We start from the raw sequence: 19,730 nt of genomic DNA, 5'->3' as shown, positions 1-19,730 counted from the left end.
GAGACAGAAGGGCTGATGGAAAAGGTGATGTTCAGACAGCAACAACGAGACAACAGATAAAAGACACCTGTAGATATAAAAAAGACATCAGGTTCCTCCAGCTGTCCAAAAACTAAATTACACATAGGTGTGAGGAGCTGCTGTAGAGACGTTGACAAGCAAGGAAAATATTTCCTGGTTCTTCTTAGTATGTGTGCTGCAGCTCTTTGGACAAGCTTCAGTGACTTTACAGACTAATTACGGCAGACTGATAATAGAGAAAACACGTCAGGCAACCTTTGACGAGTTAATCCAAGCCTTCCAGTTTCATGCTGTAAGTCTCTGATTATCCACTTTGTCCTCCATCTGTGATTCTCTCCTCTCACTGTGTCCCTCAGGTGAGTGAGGAGACCAGTCTGAAGCTCATCCAGTCCCATGAGCCATCAGAGGAGGGCCGGCAGCAAGGATACCTGTCGCTGGACGGCTTCACCAGCTACCTCACTTCAGCAGAGTGCCACCTCTTTGACAGGGAGCATGACACAGTGTGCCAAGACATGACGCAGCCTTTGTCCCACTACTTCATCAACTCCTCCCACAACACCTACCTCATAGAGGACCAGTTTCGGGGTCCCTCTGACATCTCCGGCTACATCCGAGCCCTCAGGATGGGTTGCCGATGTGTGGAGGTGGACGTCTGGGACGGCCCTGATCAGGAGCCCATCGTGTGTATCGGACAAACGCTCTCCACCCCGCTCGTCCTACGCTGTGTGCTAGAAGCAATCGGAAAGTTTGCATTTGTAGCGTCGGATTATCCATTAATTGTTTGTATTGAGAACCACTGTTCGCTTCAACAGCAGAGAGTCATGTGGCAACATCTCATACGGATATTTGGGGAGAAGTTGTACACAGACACCCCAGACAAAGGTGCGTCTTACCTACCATCACCGCATGACTTAAGGCATCGCATTTTGCTAAAGGGTAAAAAGTTAGGGCCAGGTCCTGATGGACAGGATGGCGAGGTAAGTGAAGAAGATGAAGGGGCAGAGATGTGTCAAAGGATGAAGGCTGCGAACACTGCAGCAGGGGGTAATGAGAAGGAGGCGGTGCAGAAAAATGTTCCCGTAACACCAACTACTCCATCTAACCCCATTCATCTCACTCCCAAACGTTTCCAACTCTTGAAGGAGCTCTCTGATCTCGTAACTCTCTGCCGCTCAATGAACTTCATTGACTTTGCGACATCAGCCAAATGCCAAAAACCTTGGGAGCTGTGTTCCTTTCACGAGGCGCTGGCTGTGCGTCTCGCCAGCGAGAGCCCTGGTGACTTTGTCAATCACAACAAGCACTACCTGTCACGAGTGCACCCCAGCCCCATGCGTATTGACTCGAGTAACATGAACCCTCAGGATCTGTGGAAGTGCGGTTGCCAGATTGTGTCCATGAATTTTCAGACAGCGGGACTGATGATGGACCTGAACACGGCCTGGTTCAGACAGAATGGGAGCTGTGGTTACGTCCTGCGACCGGCCATCATGCGGCAGGAGGTGTCATATTTCAGTGCCGACACCAGGGACACGGTGCCTGGTGTGGCTCCACAGCTGCTCCATGTGAAGGTTGGTGGAATCATGAGTACACTTCAGGAAATGTGCGCCGTGATTACATTGTGTCTGTGAAACTACAAACAGAAGATAAGAGTCTTTGTTTTAATGTTTCCTCAGGTTATCAGCGGCCAAAACTTGCCTAAGCCGAGGGGTTCAGGTGCCAAAGGGGATGTGGTTGATCCCTACGTGTATGTTGAGATCCATGGCATCCCTGCTGACTGCACAGAGCGTCGCACCAGGACTGTGACCCAGAATGGAGACAACCCCATCTTTGATGAAAGTTTTGAGTTCCAGATCAACTTGCCTGAGCTGGCCATGGTTCGCTTTGTGGTGCTGGACGATGACTTTATTGGAGATGAGTTCATAGGTCTGTGTCCCTGAGGTTAATGCATTCCAACACGTAATTTGATAGCTGAAGGCTGGATGTGAAATGATCATCTCCGTTTCAGTGCTTTGGTACTTAGCAGGATGTCCTTACCTCACAGGTCAGTACACCATCCCTCTGGAGAGTCTACAGCCAGGATACAGACATGTGCCGCTCCAGTCACTGACAGGAGAGGATCTTATCCACGCCAAGCTGTTCGTCCACGTGGCGCTAACCAATCGAAGAGGAGGAGGAAAACCACACAAAAGGGGCCTGTCCGTTCGCAAGGCTCGCAAGGGGAGGGACTACCCAGCTTTGAGAGACTTGGGGGTCCGGGCCGTTGATGAGGTTTTCAAGACAGCTGCTCCTCTGCTGAGAGAAGCAACAGACCTGAAGGAGAACATGCAGGTGAGCAGGACTGAGGATGTCATTCCTGATGCTTCTGACATTTCACTGAAACCAGAAAAATTAATGAAATTGGAGAAAACCAACGTCTGAAAGGAAATCATTTCTGCAGCCTGAACTCGTGTACTTTATTTTGTTGGTAATAGGCTGAAAGAGATGAACAGGAATGTTTTATTTTTCTCAATTTCAACAGAAATGATTCATCGTGCAAATAAAAAAGAGGCAATAAGAGCCATGAAAATGAATTTTCTGCAATTTTCATAGCTGATCTAACCTTTATGAATCACGCAGCAAATTTGTCCTGTTGGCACCTGCGTCAGCCTGGAGCCATTCTACTATAATTATATGTTCAGTCAGTGTGCTGGGACTGTTGGTATGCACTCGTCTCCGTTTATTCTATTTAACAACTACAGCTGCAGGAGAGAACAGCAGGAGAGCAAATCAATGGGAGAAGGAAAAGAGGAATAGCTTCTTCACAGTGGCAGCCTTTGATCACCTGTGTGTTTGTGTCTGAACGTTGTTGTCGTAGACGGAGTGGGAGAGAAATTTCACAGGGTTTTATTTATCTATTATTAGTTTTCCAATCAGTACATGCTGTTCGCTGATCAGAGTGAGGAAATTACTTTTTGTGTCACATTTAATGAGCATCCTTCATGTTCCCACAGAATTCGATCGTGGTGTTCAGGGAGCTGTGCGGGGTGTCGGCGACAGCTAACCTCATGCAGTGCGTACTCGCCCTGGGCTCCAGGATGTCAGGACCAGATGGGGTGCCGCTGTTACTGTTCGACCTCCGGGACCACTACCCAAGTCTGGAGCCCCAGGGACCCCTACCAGAAGTCCTCCGCCGGGTTGTCTCGACCTATGAAATGGTGAGGAAGGAAGAGAGCTGACAGTTTATGTACTTATGGCATCTATGAAACACATTCAACGGAAGGAAAGAGCAAACAAAAGCAGCACAGATCACAAAAACTCCTCCCAGCTCCTGTCTACTGGAATAAACAGTACAACCCCCCGTCCCAAACAAAGGTTTCCTTTAAGCCTTAGACTTCTCACAAACACAAGGTGAACGCTCATCATTACGAGGCAGACAGTATTCCCATTTGTCCTGGCTGCAGAAAGGCTCATAAAAAGGAAAGTGGCAGATTAACCTTGGTCTTAATGCTCTTTGTGTCTCCACTCAAACAAACTGTAAACTTCCTTCGTCCACCAAGAAAGCTCTTGGAATTAATTTCTGTAATGTCCTTAAATAAATCTTGCAGGCGAGAAAACTCCTCTGCTAAGAGCGGGGCAAAGAGAGGAAGTGAAAGAAAGGAAGAGGGTGACATAGCAGTGAAAGGATTCGTTTGTCGACTCTGCAATGACCCATGAAGTGGAATGAATCAGTTTGTACGTGCAGGATGTAAAGGCTGTTTAAATGAGGTCTTGGCATTAGCTGTAAAACACACCTAAAGACTTGCAGATACTTTCAGATAGGCTGCATGAGTTAAATCAATCTGCTCAAATTTTGCATCCAAGATCTTGAAATTTGTTCCTGACAGCCCCAAGGAAAATTTTACCATGACGTTGACATGGAAGGGTAGCACGCATCAGGATAGATACAAGCATCAGGGGACTAAAAGAAGAATCATTTTCAAAACCTGAAAAGCAAAAATGTCTGCACCTCCATCCTTTCAACATCACATTGAATAATATCCTGACGTTGTGTCCTTTCTCAAGAGACTCATGTCCTGATCCCTAATTCAAGTTTGGAAATGTTTTAGGAGAAGAGCTCCTGAAAGTTTCTTAAAACTCCAGGAGTGCTTATGTGAAGCAGAGGTGTCAAGTAACTAGGTAAAATACTCTGTTACCTTACTTAGGTAAAAATTTGGGGTATCTATACTTAAATTGAGTAATTATTTGTTAGCCAATTTTTTACTTCTACTCCTTACATTTTCAGGCAAGTATCTGTACTTTCTGCTCTGCATGTTTTAAAAATAGCCTTGCAACTGTGACATTCCAGCTTGCCATCCTTCAAATCATCTTTCTTTCACCAAAAAAGTGAAGACCTATCCTAAAATCATTGAAATTGCGCCATCCAGAAAGAGTGAATTTGATTGTGTTTGGATGAGATGTATAAACGTTAAACCCTTCCAACACCCTGTTGGTTTGCATGCGATCCATCACAACTGCACGTGACACAAATCACGCCACTCTTCATGTCCGTGGCAGAGACTCAGGAGGGGGGATGAACTATATGAGCTATAGCCCCCTGTAGCACAGCCTAAGCTTCTGACCTTAATGGCATTTTTCCCTTTTTTAAGGTACTTTTACTTTTATACTTGAAGTAGTTTTGAAACCAGTACTTTTACACTTCTGCTTAAGTAAAAAGCTTGAGTTGATACTTCAACTTCTACAAAAGTCTTTTTAAACCCTAGTATCTATACTTCTACTTGAGTAATGAATGAGAATACTTTTGACACCTCTGATGTGAAGAGGCTGTGTAAAAAGATGGACCACGTGCCAACTCTCCAAAAGTAAAGCCAACAGATGTAAGGTTCCCTACCCACAGCCCTGCCTCAGCTGTGTTTACACAAAGCTGTCCAGTTTAGAATAGAAAAGAATTTTATTTTAATTGTAACAAGTTCAACTCAATTGAAGTCACAGCAGCAATCAAGAAAACAAAAGTAAGAAAGTGTGTAGAAAGAGCAAAAAGGTTGATAAGAAAATAGATGATGACAGCTTGTCCATCATTGTCCAGTTCAGCCAGTCTCCACCTCCACAGGGTCCAGGACTGAGCTTCTTCAGCAGTCTGTTCAGTCTCTGTCTCCTGGATCCTGTCTGCTCACAGCAGGTGAAGCTCTTCCAATGTGGCGTTGGTGTCTGATGTAAGCTCCGTTAGCCATGTCTGTGAATAGCATGATGCTACTCTGCCCTCTGGTATTCCCTCTGTTGCTGGGTTAGCATGGCTAGCTCTTCCATCTTATTGGAGATAGATCTTACGTTCCCAATAACGATGGATGGAAGGACGGGTCCATGCTGTCACTTCTTAGCTCACACCTGAGAACCAGCACGTCCTCCTCACCTCCTTCTCCTCACCTTGTGGGAAAACATCAGGCCTTACACCAGTTAGCATTGACATGCTACAGGCTGCTACCAGCTGAGTTCACATGTAAACAATGCAGCCATGGTTACATGCAGGATCTCCAGACAAACACAGGAGAAAAGTAGTAAAAATATCACTGGAGCCACACAAAGTTTGGTGTCATGACCAACAATGAGCCATGCAAACCAATGATCCAATCAAAGACAAAGATTACAAAAAAGAGATGAAAAAATTACAAAGAAATGGACAAAGAAGAGAGAGCTGCTGCAAAAAGCAGCCATAGCCAACAAGGCGGCGCCTAGCAACATCGCTTTGAAACAGCAATCAAAAACTAATCTGAAAAGAGGATATTGTGATGTAAAGTGCCATAGTAAAAAATATGATCAAAGAAAATCCTCTTAGTTAAAGTTCATCCCTATAAACACAAATGTATCATATTTTATACATGAGTTTCTCTCATCAACATGATAAACAGTTTCCTTAAAACTTGTTAAAAATGTCTACTTTACCCCTTCCTGCCTGAATTAATTAATAATTATAAAAAAAAAATTTTGGGATTTTTTGAATTCTTACAGATGTTAAATTAAGTGGAGATTGTAAATTTGACTATAGTACACACAATAATTATAACTAAGTTATATTATATATAGACATGAGAAGTCCATCCCCTGACCAATATATTGTGACATAATAGATCTGATATGATCTGTGGTTTGTGTAGAATATGAATCAGTAGGTAATAATGAGATACAAAGGTCATTTCAGCTGCATCAAGACCTGACAGAGATGTCGCAAATTTGCGACAACAGGCATCAAGGGGTTAATGTGTCAAATATGATACAAAATATATATACCATAAATCATTTTATAAAGCAATAGTTTTTTTTTGATGGTTTTGTTTAAAGGTTTCATAACCGTCTCAGGTCCAAAAAATAATTTCCTGGCTATTTTTTGATGGGTCAAACTCGACAAGGTTAATTGATGAGTTTAGATTTCAGAATTTGACCTCCATGCCATCTGAAGAGTTTTATGATCTGTTCTTCAGCTGCTCAGCAGGGGGAGCTGTTTTGGCTTCATGTTTGGATAGCTGATATGTCGTCTATCTTACTGTATACTACCTCACCAACCCCCTGTCTGCCTGTAGTATGACTGTGGCTGTGTTTTCCATACAGCTGTGGTCCAGCTTTTGTCAGAGTGTCGGCCTATCCTCTGTTGTTACAGTAAACAACATTAGACCCCCTGTTCCCGCCATCTGTCTGGCCTCTGCAATACTTTTAAAATTGATATTTGCTCAAAGTGCACTTCTTCATGTTTCATATTAGATGTTCTCCAGGAGTCTCTTGGGTGGGATGATGGACAGTCAGTATGAATTGCCAATTTAGAAATACTGCCCAGCGAGCAGTATGTGTGCATTGTAAGAGAAGTGAAGCAACAGACTGGAGCTGCAGTGAAGATGAATGGATCTGTTACGAGCCTTATTAAGTTATGATAAAGGTTTCCGGGTAAAAACCATGACACTTTAATTTTAATACGGCTATTTGTCACTGCCTTGCAACCATTGGACCTGTGACTGTCTTTTTGTGTGTCAGTGTGTAAGTAAAATCGCACATGTGTGTGTGCACACTACCATTTCCAGCCAGGCGTATCAGGGTTGAAAAAGCTCACCCTCGTGCTGAATACCATTAGCATAGATTTGAATGTTGTTCAGCTAAATGGATTGCACACCTCAGTCCTGACGCCTGCGGGGAGAGGGAAAAAACAGACACAGGAAATGGGGATAAATGTGTGTGTGTTTGCATGTGTGAGTTTGCATGTGTGTGTTTGTGTGTGAGTTGTAGAATTGGATCCGGTCAAGTGCTGTACTGTTCTTAATCCCTTATTTGTGGAACAGCATTTTTTCCCCAGTGAGGGGTCACGTCCCAGCAGGGTTTGTTGTGAGAGGAGGAGCAGAATTAATCAAGCTGAAGCTACTCATGTCGTTCCTCCTCATGTGTGTGCATGTGTGTGCATGTGTGTGCATGTGTGAGAACATGATTTCTGCAGAGATGTTAAATTAGTCCCTGTTGGTGCCTCCACATCCACACTAACATACATGTCTTCATTTCATGGCTCTGTCACTTAAAGTGTGAACTCAGTTCAGCATTACCATAATTGTCGCACACTAACATATGCAAACATCCCTAGAGTGTTTTATTTTATTGTAATAATCTCCCCGGTGGTTCACACTTATCTGTCCTCACCCTTTAATGTTTACTCTCCTCTCTTTCTTAACAGCAGACCGTTAAACAGACTGCATATGTGATTAACAAAGTGATTTATGCACTTAGAACAAGTTGGCAAAATGAGTAAATGGGAAATGATGCTCATTATGTGTGTGTGTGTGTGTGTGTGTGTGTGCTGATTTTTAATTGTTGTCTCCCTGTCTGCAGATGGTCCAGGCAAGCCGTGCAGTGATCGAGCTCTCCGATGGAATCTACGACAGGATCCTGCATGTGCAAACAATGGGTGTGTAGCTTTGTGTTTTTAAGCCTGTGTGTGTCGGGACTGTGTGTGTGTGTGTGTGTGTGTGTGTGTGTGTGTGTGTGTGTGTGTGTGTGTGTGTGTGTGTGTGTGTGTGTGTGTGTGTGTGTGTGTGTGTGTGTGTGTGTGTGTGTGTGATGCTGGTATGTGGAGCGTGTGTTATAATGTGCGTGTTATGAGCAGAACACAAGCAGTGGAGCTTGTGTTCCTCATCCACACATGACAACTCCCACACAGCCTCTCTGAGAGTGCTGCTCTCCACTCGGCTGTGGCAGCTCTTTGTCATTAACTTAACGGCCTTATTTCTCTTCCTTTTCTGTCGTCTAACACTCTCTTCTTTCATTCCTCTCGTGCCTTTTTACTGTCCTTTTCTGTTTTTGTTCATTTTCTGCCCTGATTTGCTTTTTCATCTCGTCTCCTTTATTCTCCTCCTAGTCTCCTCTTTCATTTATCTGTGATGCTTGTTTCTCTTCTTTCCTTCATTCCCTTATTTTACTCCCTTTTATGCTTACTTCTTCCCTTTCCTTTGTTGCTTAGTCTGTCCTTTTCCTCTCTTCATTCCTCACACCCTTCCTGTATAGTTTTCTCTCTTCTTGCTTCATCAGTTCTTGCTTGTCCTCTCCTCCTTTCCAACTGATTTGTCTCCTTTCATTACCCTACTCTTAGTGCACACCATTTCTTCTCGTCCCTCTGTTTTCTTATTCTTCAAGCATCTTTCTTGCCCTTCCTTCCCCCTCCTCTCTTCTTCTTGGATCAGTTTCCTTCCCACTTATCTCATTTCCATGTCTCTCCTTCAATGCCCTTTCCTTCATGTCCCTGTCCTCTCATCATCCACCATATTTTCTCTGTCCTGTCCTCTGTGCGCGTCTGATGGCTCGCAGAAGGTTATGTGAGTTTTGACTGGCTCAGTTCATCTGTATGTGCTGGACGGACTGATTTGAAATTGGCACAGCTCCTGTCATCGATCACCCTTAAGCAAAGGGCATCACATCTGACCAGCCGATATTATTTCTGTGATCTTTGGCAGAGGTTTGTTTACACAGCAAGGCCCCGAGGGTCATCTGACATTAGTCAGCCAGACTGTGGTCACGGCGGCAACAAACAGACACACTCACCAACTCACACTATACCCTCTATCAGCCTGATTCAGTCTGCAGCTGTCACCCAAGAGACAGTATGATTGACGTTTTTAAGTGTTAACCAGAGAGCTTGTGGAAAAAAAATAAACATTCACTTCATCTATGACAATGATGCTGGATCTGAAAAAGCAGCAGTTACACACGTTGTGTGTTTAGAAGGTGGCTCTTGAGACACTTTTTTAAGCATCTTTGGGTTTTATTGAAGTTTAATCAACAGTCTTTGGAGCTTTTCAGCCCCACCCTTGAGAGAAGTGTGAATAAAAAGAGGAAATGAAGGGGGAGTGAGGGTGAACCTGAATGAGGTGGTATTTTGGGGGAAAGATGATGAGTCAGTTGGGCCCATTGAGGAGACACGGAAAGTGTTTGACAGAGATGAATGTTGTTTACAAAATTGCAGACAGCTCCTCTTTCCTCGCAGACATCCCATCCCATCTTTGATTAAACTTATTCAGGGTTCTTTCCTTGTTGATCCTTGGGAGCATCATCTATTTCAAGCCCCATTCACTCCCAAAATTCTGTTTAACCACAATCGTCTTTGTCATGTGTCTTCAATTTCACATGCAATAAATTTGTTTTTCAAAGTGTGATAGTGAGGTTCAGCCTTGTGCTGCTGGCTCATTTCCAGCACTTTCACCTGATAACAAGTAGCCGCAGAGCCCAAGGCCTGATCCCATGAACAAAGCTCCTCCTCTGTGCACAACATAGTGATGGTGGTCAGGTGATCCCAAAACAGAGATCCTCCTCTTGCCAAAGGGGGAGGGCAGCCAGGAGCATAAGCAGGTCATTGGGAGGGAGCTGTGGGACGGCCGGTGGCAGAGATGGATGTCTGGAAGTTACATCAGAGCGGAGAGATGAAGCACAGAGGGAGAAGAAAACCGTGGGAAGATGAATGGCTGAGATAGATAGCTGGAGGCAACGCTGTGAGGAAGACAAGAACACCGGGGGAGAAGAGAGGGGAGAGGAAGCATTTGGGCGTGAGGGTTTGTTGGCGGGTTAAAGGGCTGTTCTACTTTTACCTTTCAGTCGTATCAGTGTTTTAAAATTAAAAATAACTCAACATAAACTAGTTTAATACTTCCATCTCTGGCACAGAGTTTCATGTCTTTAACCACACCAAAAAAACAACGTCAGAGCGTACTGGTGTTAAAACCAAAATCAAAAAGAAATGTTGATCTTTCTCGGTCCCCAAGTAGCAGCACTCATCTTTTTCCTGAGAGTCTCAGTTTCATTGTAAAAAGTAAGTGAAACAGAGGTCTCACTGTGGCATACTTCAGTTTACATCAGTTGTTCTACATTTGCAATTAATGGCTCCCAGGTTTTCAGACGTAACATTATTACACATATTTCAATCTTACTGAAATGCAAACTTCTGTCCTAAAAAAGGAGAATCAAAGAAGGTTTTAAATGCTTATTTCTGACTGGAGTGTTGTATAGTTTATTTCTTAGCACTCTAGCATGTCAAGAAATCTTTTTGCTGGTTGGTTTTGCAGCACACTGTCAACTTGTTTTGTCTCTCAGGTTGAAATCTGAGCTTGAGAATGGATCGTCAGCTGCATTTTCATGCAGATATTGGCATTTGCAGATCAATAAATCTTCAGATTATTGCTAACAGTAGTGGGGATGTCAAATGACCTACTTTTCTCTCCATACAAGCTTTTTTTTCCCATCCGCACCAAAGCCAGATAATATGATTGGTCAATACTCTTTGTATGACGAATGGACAGAAAATCAGCATCAGCAGAAATGTGAGAGGAAACCAAGATGATCTTTCTTTCTTGTTTTTTCATCAACTGTAAATTTTGTTCAAGGTCAATGTTGAAAAAGCGTTACAGAACATGGTGGACTGTCATACAAACAGTTGAAAAAGGTGGATTTGGAAAGATAAAAAAAGAGAAAAGATGAGAGAGAAACAAATTGGATGCATGAGGGGTCACTGATGAGACAGTCCATCACTCTCGATGGCCATGACTATTAATAAAGGTTGCTGCTCTCCACCAACATCACAAAAAAAAAAAATTCTATTTGAGTTATTTCCTTTAAAAGATTTTCCTCTCCTCTAATCTGGTTCAATGGCCTGTGGACTGTAGGGATCATTGAGGTAGCTTTGATGGTTTGTTATTATCTTCTTGGGGCTTTCAGGGGAGCAAAGACTTTGTAGAAGACGCTCTGCCAAGACTAATCTTTCTGTTTATTATTTATATTTTGACCAGCAGCTTAAGAAGCAAGAGTAGAGTTTGGGTTGAAACACAACATCCAAGAGGGGAGTAAAATTTAGCTCTCAGATGTAGAATATCAGTTCCCCAATTTCCCTCCTCTCTCCTTGATCCTCACTCCTTCCAAAGCTTAAGGAAACTCCTCAACATGATGATCCTGTTATTATTCCTGTTTCTTAGAATATCACCCACAAGCTTTACGACACAGCCTGTTAGTCTAGTCTGGACTTGGTCCAGCTTTTACCTGTGGCTAGGTCACTCAGGCAAAGCAATGACGGTTAATAAAACACAAATGTGTTCTACAGTTTACAGTCCTACAGTTTCATTTAGCAGAAGCTTTTGTCCAAAAGTGCAACATAAGCAAGAATTTAGACAGAAGGGAAAAACTTAGTGCAACAAAGTGCTACAAGTTATTTGGCTGCAGGCCCTGCCATTAAATGCAAGAAGATTTTTTTTGTCCTTTTTCCTTTTTTTTTTCCCATGTAGAATAATGTAGCCTTAACTAACCATAATTAATGTCTGCAAAAATGTAGTTAAACCTTCAACAACATTCAATGATCAGTGCTAAAAATTGACTAAGAGCTGCGGCTGAAACCTTCTGACTCATTCTACCCCTGAGGACAAAGAGGAGAAGGGTCAGATTAGGTGCTTAAGTGTTCCCTGAACAGATAAGTCTTCAGACATCTCTTAAAGTAGAAAGGGACTCTTTGTTGAATCTTTAAGTGTAAAAATGTATGAGCTTAATTCAATGAATTTCAGATTGATATTAAACAGTGAAATGTATCCAATACTGACTCAATGTAAAACGAGTTAAAAAATCTAGTTCACACATTGGCAGATGCTTTATAAAAATGTTGTTTTTTTTATAAAAAGAGGTCTTTAGATTTTGTTCTGTCTTTTTTTTGGTCAGAGTTTTGTAATTTGGTGTGCTGGCCCTTTAAGAGCCTCTCATTTAGCCTTTGACATGTGTCACAGTAAGACACAGATCCTTATACATTGATTTTACACTTCATAAAACACTTGTAAATGCACAGTATACGCCTTGTCTCTTCCCATCATGCATCTTCAGAGGTCACATAGAGGACAGGAAGTTAGATTTGTGCACTTCCTGTTACGTCCTGTTTGGCAACCCCCTGAAGGTTATTTTGGCCTGTGGGTCAGGACCCTGCGTCTATGTCTGCACACTGTCCCAGGATTGGCTCGGAAATAATGTTCTCTCCATCGGCTTCGCTTGGTTTCACAGGGAAATAGACGCACACTCACTCACACACACACACACACACACACACACACACATATACACACATTGGCACGTAGGCTTTGAGTTGCCTAGCAACCGCCTGCTAAAGGTTATTATTCAGGCAACTTCTGTAGGTGTGTGAGTGTTGAGCAGTGACATCGTATGTGTGTGCAGGTGTGTGTCCATGTTTGCAGCTGGTTATTGAGTGAAAAGGATTATGGGTAAAGAAATGGTAAATTATACACACAATCAATCTGTTTACTCTGAGTGTTTGTACATGTGTGTGTGTGTGTGTGTGTGTGTGTGTGTGTGTGTGTGTGTGTGTGTCTGGTATGTGTGTGTGTGGTTCACAGCATGGCATGGCTAACGTCTGGGCTATCGATGGCTCGCAGCAATGTGTGCCCCATGTTAACCCACTTCCGGGTTTCCATGGTAACAGCGGGACAGTGGCCCAGGGCGGTCAGAGGAAGCCAGACACACAACACAACTCAGCACACACTGGAAGTCGCCGTCGGCCTCACTCTTATGACACCATCTCTCTTCTCTCCTCATGTTTACCCATCACTCACAGTTTTCATTCACTTCCATTGTTTCCCTCATTTGTTACTCTCCTCGCTTTGATGCTCAAACTTTGTCTAATTTGGCAAAGTTCGAAGACTTTCTGACTAAGTGTGACTCCAGTCTGAATTTCAATAAGCAGGGATTAATTAAAAGTGGATAACAACATTTAGTGTGGGTGGAAACGTGGAAAGACTTTGGCGATAAGAGCCCTTGATGTGAGCAGCTTCATTAAGCGTGGGTCTGGATGAAGACACTAGGATACGACACAATCCCCCTGAGTCTGGAGTCCGCTTGTGATGGAGTGAATCCTGCAGGTGGATGATGTAAACTCTCCCACCAAAGGATCATGGCTCTTTTTCCTTATCTTACAGCTTAAACAATGCAAATGTTTGGTCAGAGCTTTGTTTTGATCTGTATTATATTTTTTTTACCATCATGTAATGTGTGTGGTGGTGATGTGTGTGAGCTGTATGTGTGGGCTTTAATACCTGAAAGAGACGAGTGAGCTCAGCGCTGCAGCTGATGAGTTCACAGAATCAAACCATCCCTGTGTCCCCGGTTAATTACAGCTACAGTGCTGTTAACGCTGACTCTATAACATTATCCACTGCTAAGTGATGACAGTAGCTCTGTTTGAAATGAGAAAAGAGAAGTGGTCACACCTTCAGAGATTACGTTTCCAGGGGTCTTCAGTGAGAGAATCTCGAGACAAAGATTGATGGAGAAATTGTTTTTTGGGGTGATATAGTCACTGTGTGTCGGACCCTAACCCTGATTCTTATCTTCTTTAAGGAAATAGTTGAAGTTGTTTTGGCTCAGTCAGCTAAATGAACTTGATGTTACCTTTAGGCGCGGGGATGCTAGTGTAGACAAAAACTTGATTTTTGGACGAGAGACCTCAAGAGATCAGTGCATCTAGAGCCCCATTTCCACAAAGCGGGTTAGTTTGGTTTGTCTTGATACGGCACGCATTTTATGGCGTTTTCACTAACTTAACCTGGAACAGGTCCCAATATAACCAAACTGGACCATCTCACTTTTGGGTACCCATCTGTTGGGATGCCAGACTAAACTGTTCCAACCCCTGAAGGTGGAGCTACAACACTGCAGACCATTCATTGGTTGAAAGAATCGTCACTAACTTAATTCACGCAGCCTTCTCTGAAACAGAGCTTGGTTATGCTTTGTAACAAAGACCCACATGCTAATCACAAAGAAGACAAATTGTCCTCCACCATTGCTCTTTGTTTACTGTTGCGCTTTTCCTCTTTGTTAGATTTAGCAGGGTGCACTGTGTCACACTGCTATGGCATTATGCTACTACCTAACTGATTCAGCGATTGGCATCCAGTTTACATGCCCCCTACCAAGAGTGGGCATGGTTACCTGGAAATGCAAACAGGATCAGGTTCCACCAGTCAAACCCATAGCAAACTGTACTGATCCAAACCGGACTGCTTTGTGGAAACAGAGTTTAACTGGCTGAGGTAAAACCAAGGAGACTGTTAGTAACAGCTGGTTGTCACTCAAAGCATCAGTGGTTTCATTATTAATGCCTTCATACAAGTCAAGTTTAATCAACAACAACAAAAAGAGAGTTTTCTGACTGCAAGAAATGTGGCATAGCCAGAAAGACTGTAAAAATTAACAGGCTGTAACTTTTTCTTTATGATTTGATATTTTTTAAGGCCTCTGTCAGAATCAGGATAAAGAATACTTTATTAATCCCCACATACACTCACTGGCCACTTTACTAGGTACACATTGCTAGTACCGGGTTGGACCCCCTTTTGCCTTCAGAACTGCCTTAATCCTTCACAGCATAGATTCAAGAAAGTACTGGAAACATTCCTCAGAGAGTTTGGTTCATATTGACATGATAGCATCACACAGTTGCTGCAGATTTGTTGGCTGAACATCCATGATGAGAATCTCCTGTTCCACCACATCCCAAAGGTGCTCTATTGGATTGAGATCTGGGGACTGTGGAGGACATTTGAGTACAGTGAACTCATTGTCATGTTCACAAAACCAGTCTGAGATGATTCCAGCTTTATGACATGGAGCGTTATCCTGCTGGAAGTATCCATCAGAAGATGGGTACACTGTGCTCATAAAGGGATGGACATGGTCAGCAACAAGACTCAGGTAGGCTGTGGACTTTAAACCATGCTCAGTTGGTACTAAGGGGCCCAAAGTGAGCCGAGAAAATATCCCACACACCTTTACACCAGCAGCAGCCTGAACCGTTGATACAAGGCAGGATGGATCCATGCTTTCATGTTGTTGACGCCAAATTCTGACCGTACCATCTGAATGTGGAGCAGAAATCCAGACTCATCAGACCAGGCAACGATTTTCCAATCTTCTATTGTCCAGTTTTGGTGTTGCTGTGTGAATTGTAGCCTCAGTTTCCTGTTCTTAGCTGACAGGAGGGTCACACGGTGTGGTCTTCTGCTGCTGTAGCCCATCTGCCTCAAGGTTGGACGTGTTGTGTGTTCAGAGATGCTCTTCTGCAGACCTCGGTTGTAACCAGTGGTTATTTGAGTCACTGTTGTCTTTCTATCAGCTCCAACCTGTCTGGCCATTCTCCTCTGACCTCTGGCATCAACAAGGGATTTTCACCCACAGAACTGCCGCTCACTGGATATTTTCTCTTTTTGGGACCATTCTCTGTAAACCCTAGAGATGGTTGTGCGTGAAAATCCCAGTAGATCAGCAGTTTGTGAAATGCTCAGACCAGCCTGTCTGGCACCAACAACCATGCTATGTTCAAAGTCACTTAAATCACCTTTCTTCCCCGTTCTGATGCTCGGTTTGAACTACAGTGGATCATCTTGACTATGTCTACATGCCTTAATGCATTGAGTTGCTGCCATGTGATTGGCTGATTAGGAATTTGCATTAACGAGCAGTTAGACAGGTGAGAATTAAGTGGCCAGTGAGTGCATATCTAATCTTATACAAATCCAAATCTATAGAAATCTATTTTACAACCCATTTTATAGAGGAAAGGATAGTTGATAGAGTGGTAGTCAAAGGAGAGAAGAAGACAGAGAGAGTTTGGGGAGTGACATGCAGGAAAAAGGCTTCGGGTCAGAACTGTCCCACACTTGAGGGCTGTCGGCTCATGTCAGCCACCGGGCCAAACTGGCGCCCATATGCTCTGTCGTCTAGCATGAGGCTCTTTGCAGTAACTTTGCAGCTCCAAGCTGGCTCACAAAGTGGGGCTGTGTATGTTTTTTTGTCTGTGGTGAGTGCCCCTTTATTGAGACTGGGTCATACACCATAAACCTGAGCAGCTGATCAGAGCCCTGGAGGCGTAGGAACACGTGTTTCCTCTTGGAATGAGAGCCACATAAAGGCTGTTTGATGCAGAGTCAAGTGTGAAGTGTGTTTTATTTTGTGGTACAAGAAACAACAACAATTAAAGCTGCAAGCAGCGATGAACGGGCCCTCGCCCAGTGTGCGCCAGTCGGAGTGTGTCACAGGCGCCACATGTGCTTGCCCAATGCTTGCTAATCAGAGCATGTCCCAGCTGCCGCATAAGCAGCGAAACGTGGCTCAGCCAAAAGCCATAGGTTTAGGCACGGGGGGTTAAGCCCCAAACTTTTGATGCCCGTAGCTCAAAGTAGCTGGATGGGCTGCAGACTTAAGCCCCTGGGTGGTGCTATGGAGCATTAATGTTAGTGCAACCAGTGATAGAAATGAACTGAGGCTGTGACACTGAACCTGTGTGTGCATATTGGCCCTGATCCAACACTGAACCAGAGAGCCATTAAAAATGGTCAACTTTGACTGTCATTTGTGGCCACGCCCACTGACGTAGCAAAAATCCATTTGGAAGTTATCATTGTCAGTGTGTTTAGTGTACACAGGGCAAGTTTGGCGTTGATCTGATGAAAAACCCAGGAATTGCTCCATTTACTCTGAGGCTAAAAATGGTCAAAAGCCGAGGTTTACGGGCAAATTGCGAACTTCCTGTTCGGAATTGACTATGGTCATAATAGACTTTTTTGTAGGTCTTGGCATGATTGTTATGCCTACCGTTTTGGTGCAGATCGGACAAAGTTGAAAAATTCCGAACTTTGAGCCGATGTCGTGGCCAAACTGAAAAAAATTATACTAATTTGGTAATGATTATTGATCTTCAGTATGTGTAGTATACTCAGGCCAAGTTTGGAGTTGATAAGTCAAAAAACCTAGGACTAGTTCGTTAAAATACGTAGCCCAAAATCGCTAAATCATGATGTTTAGGCGCAAATAGCGAAGTTCGTGTTCGGTAATCACCATAGTCGTAAGAGACTTTTTTTGAGGTCTGGGCATGCTCGTTATGTCCACCAAGTTTCAGGGCTGTAGCTGAAAGTCGCCCGAGGGGCTGCAGTTTTTAGCCCCTAGGGGGCGCTATGGAGCGTTCATTTTTGTGCAAGTTGCAGATTCAAAAATTTTTTCGGGCATACGAATTTTGGGTACATGCGCGTTCGCGTTTTCACCAAGCAAAAGGCACACAATTTGGGGTTTAAGGCGCGGAAACAAATAATAAAGAAGTATAATAATAATCGCAAGGGTTTCAATAGGGCTCTGGCCCAACCTGCGGTTGGCGGGCTCAGGCCCTAAAAAAAAGAAAAGGATTACTTTAATTGATCAGCTGCGATGGCTGTAAATTGAGCAGGAAGAGCATCATTCAATCATAAACACACACACACATACACACGCAAGTGTTTGTTTTTGTCTGCGCACATTTTCCTTATTTCAAGGGGGGTGATAATCGCATTCCCTAAATCTGTTCATGATAATTTTAAATTAAAAAACCCTTTTATAAGAAGCAGATGATTTCTTAAATGATAAGGTTGTAGAAATAAAGAATTCACACTGTTTTGGGGACAAAGGTGTTTGTCAAAATATGTTTAAAGCAGATATTTAAGTTGAGGTGTAAATTTTGACAGATCCATGAATAACTAACTGAGCGTTTTCTGATCTGCTGTGTTTCTCTGTGTTTTTGTCTGTAGCCATGGAGTTTCATGAGAAGCTACAGAGTCTGGCAGCGAAGGAGGGGCTTAAGGGTCGTAAGGTCAGCCGAGCTCTGGAGAGTTTCAGCTGGAACATCACCATCCTTAAGGTCAGCAGCAGCACACACACACACACACACACACACACACACACACACACACACAGAAACAGCCTTCTGGACAGACTGCTGGAGACTGATTCTGCCTTGAGCTAGCCGCTCACACTTCTGCTCTCTTTCCCTTTCTGCCCTCACCTCTCTCTGTGTTCTCCTTCCTCAGGGTCAGGCCGATCTGCTGAAACATGCCAGTGCTGAGGTGCAGGAGAACATGAAGCAGGTCCATGATGCTGCTTTGGCAGGAAGTCTCACCAGGGAGAGTGCAGGAGTGAGAAGAGTGCGCTCGCAGACACGTCGAGGACAGGAGGACAAACCCAACACTTCTGCATAGCGAGAAAAACAACCAACACACCATTAAAGACCAAGCTGCCATCATGGCTGCTGAAATGAACCTTTTCCTGTCATTCAACTTCTTAACCCGCCTTAGAAGGAAGCTTTTCCAATGCTTTGGGAGAGCTGGAGCAGGAACTGTGATCTTAAGAGAGAAAAACAGAAGAGAGGATGAATGTCACGGACGTCAAAATGCAGACAGAGCGCTGCAGGAGTCTGAGTGGAGCAGTGACGCTGAAGAGATGAATGTAGTTGAAGCCAAGGTTCAGTTTGTACTGTACTAAACTGTAAATACTTTAAGGTCTATTACCTTCTCCTTATGTGCAATTTGTCCTTAAAGAGCAAGAAAAGTTTGTCATGTTTGTGGCATAGTGTGAGACGACAGCTTGGAGATGTTGAGATCCTTTAAATAAAAGCTTTTAAAACTGCCAACTCCACACGTTAGAGAAAATCTAGCAATATCAAACAAGGATTTAAACCAGGATTGGACTGGAGTGGGTTAACAGGACACACTTTCTAAACGGGAGAGAAGCAGAGAGTTAGTTTTAGGTCTTTGAACAGTGAATCTCTTGGACGGATGCTGCCCCTTTATGACACTTTTCCATCAAGCATTTCAAGGTCCTGGATCCCTGCTCTCATCCATCTCTAACCCTCTGAATATCGTTGCCTCACACAGTATTCTATATTTTTGTATTTTTCCTGAGCCTCCTGTGCTTATTGATCCTCTGGACCTGTTCATGTCTGCCTTTAGGGAACAAAAACCTTTACGTTCAAAGTGCTTCGTGTGAAAAACACTGTACAGTATTTTAATATGTTACTTTATCCTCTTGCTGTGAAGAATATTTTACATAAGTTATTGATCCTGAATGAAAACATTCCAGTGTAAGGTGCAGTAGACCAGGTTTGACCTGATCAGCTCTGTGAGAAGTTGCAGTTCATGATCGTCCTTCACGCTCAAGATGGAAATAAATTAGTTTTTAATAAAGGAGGCTGTCCTGTGTGTTTTTTTTCCCTCCTGCGACAGATTCACTTTGATGTGCATTTATTCATTTTGACACACGGAGCACGTTGTGTGGAGTGCAAATGACAGCTGTGGACACTAATCTACTGTAAAAGGGAGGCCGACCTTTGGTGCTGCAGTGTACAGGACATCAAAGCCTCTAATCAGCTT

General features: G+C 43.5%; 1 protein-coding gene across 1 annotated transcript in view; it reads left to right on the top strand.

Moving 5' to 3' along the window:
- LOC141802935 (inactive phospholipase C-like protein 2) overlaps positions 1–19,515 on the top strand; it is a 42,979-nt gene extending 23,464 nt beyond the window's left edge. The window contains exons 6-12 of the mRNA XM_074686756.1: positions 378–1,592; positions 1,698–1,947; positions 2,066–2,352; positions 3,015–3,218; positions 7,861–7,936; positions 18,114–18,223; positions 18,393–19,515. Of these exons, the coding sequence (XP_074542857.1) occupies positions 378–1,592; positions 1,698–1,947; positions 2,066–2,352; positions 3,015–3,218; positions 7,861–7,936; positions 18,114–18,223; positions 18,393–18,560 (2,310 nt within the window). The 3' untranslated portion in view covers positions 18,561–19,515. The remainder of the gene's footprint in view (positions 1–377; positions 1,593–1,697; positions 1,948–2,065; positions 2,353–3,014; positions 3,219–7,860; positions 7,937–18,113; positions 18,224–18,392) is intronic.
- Positions 19,516–19,730: the final 215 nt, after the last annotated feature.

This window comes from Halichoeres trimaculatus, unplaced genomic scaffold (assembly GCF_033239565.1).
Source record: "Halichoeres trimaculatus isolate MK-OKI-2021-1 unplaced genomic scaffold, fHalTri1.1 fHalTri1_scaffold_14, whole genome shotgun sequence".
Lineage (NCBI taxonomy): Eukaryota > Metazoa > Chordata > Actinopteri > Labriformes > Labridae > Halichoeres > Halichoeres trimaculatus.
The sequence above is the reverse complement of the archived record's forward strand: the minus strand, read 5'-3'. Positions and strand labels throughout refer to the sequence as shown.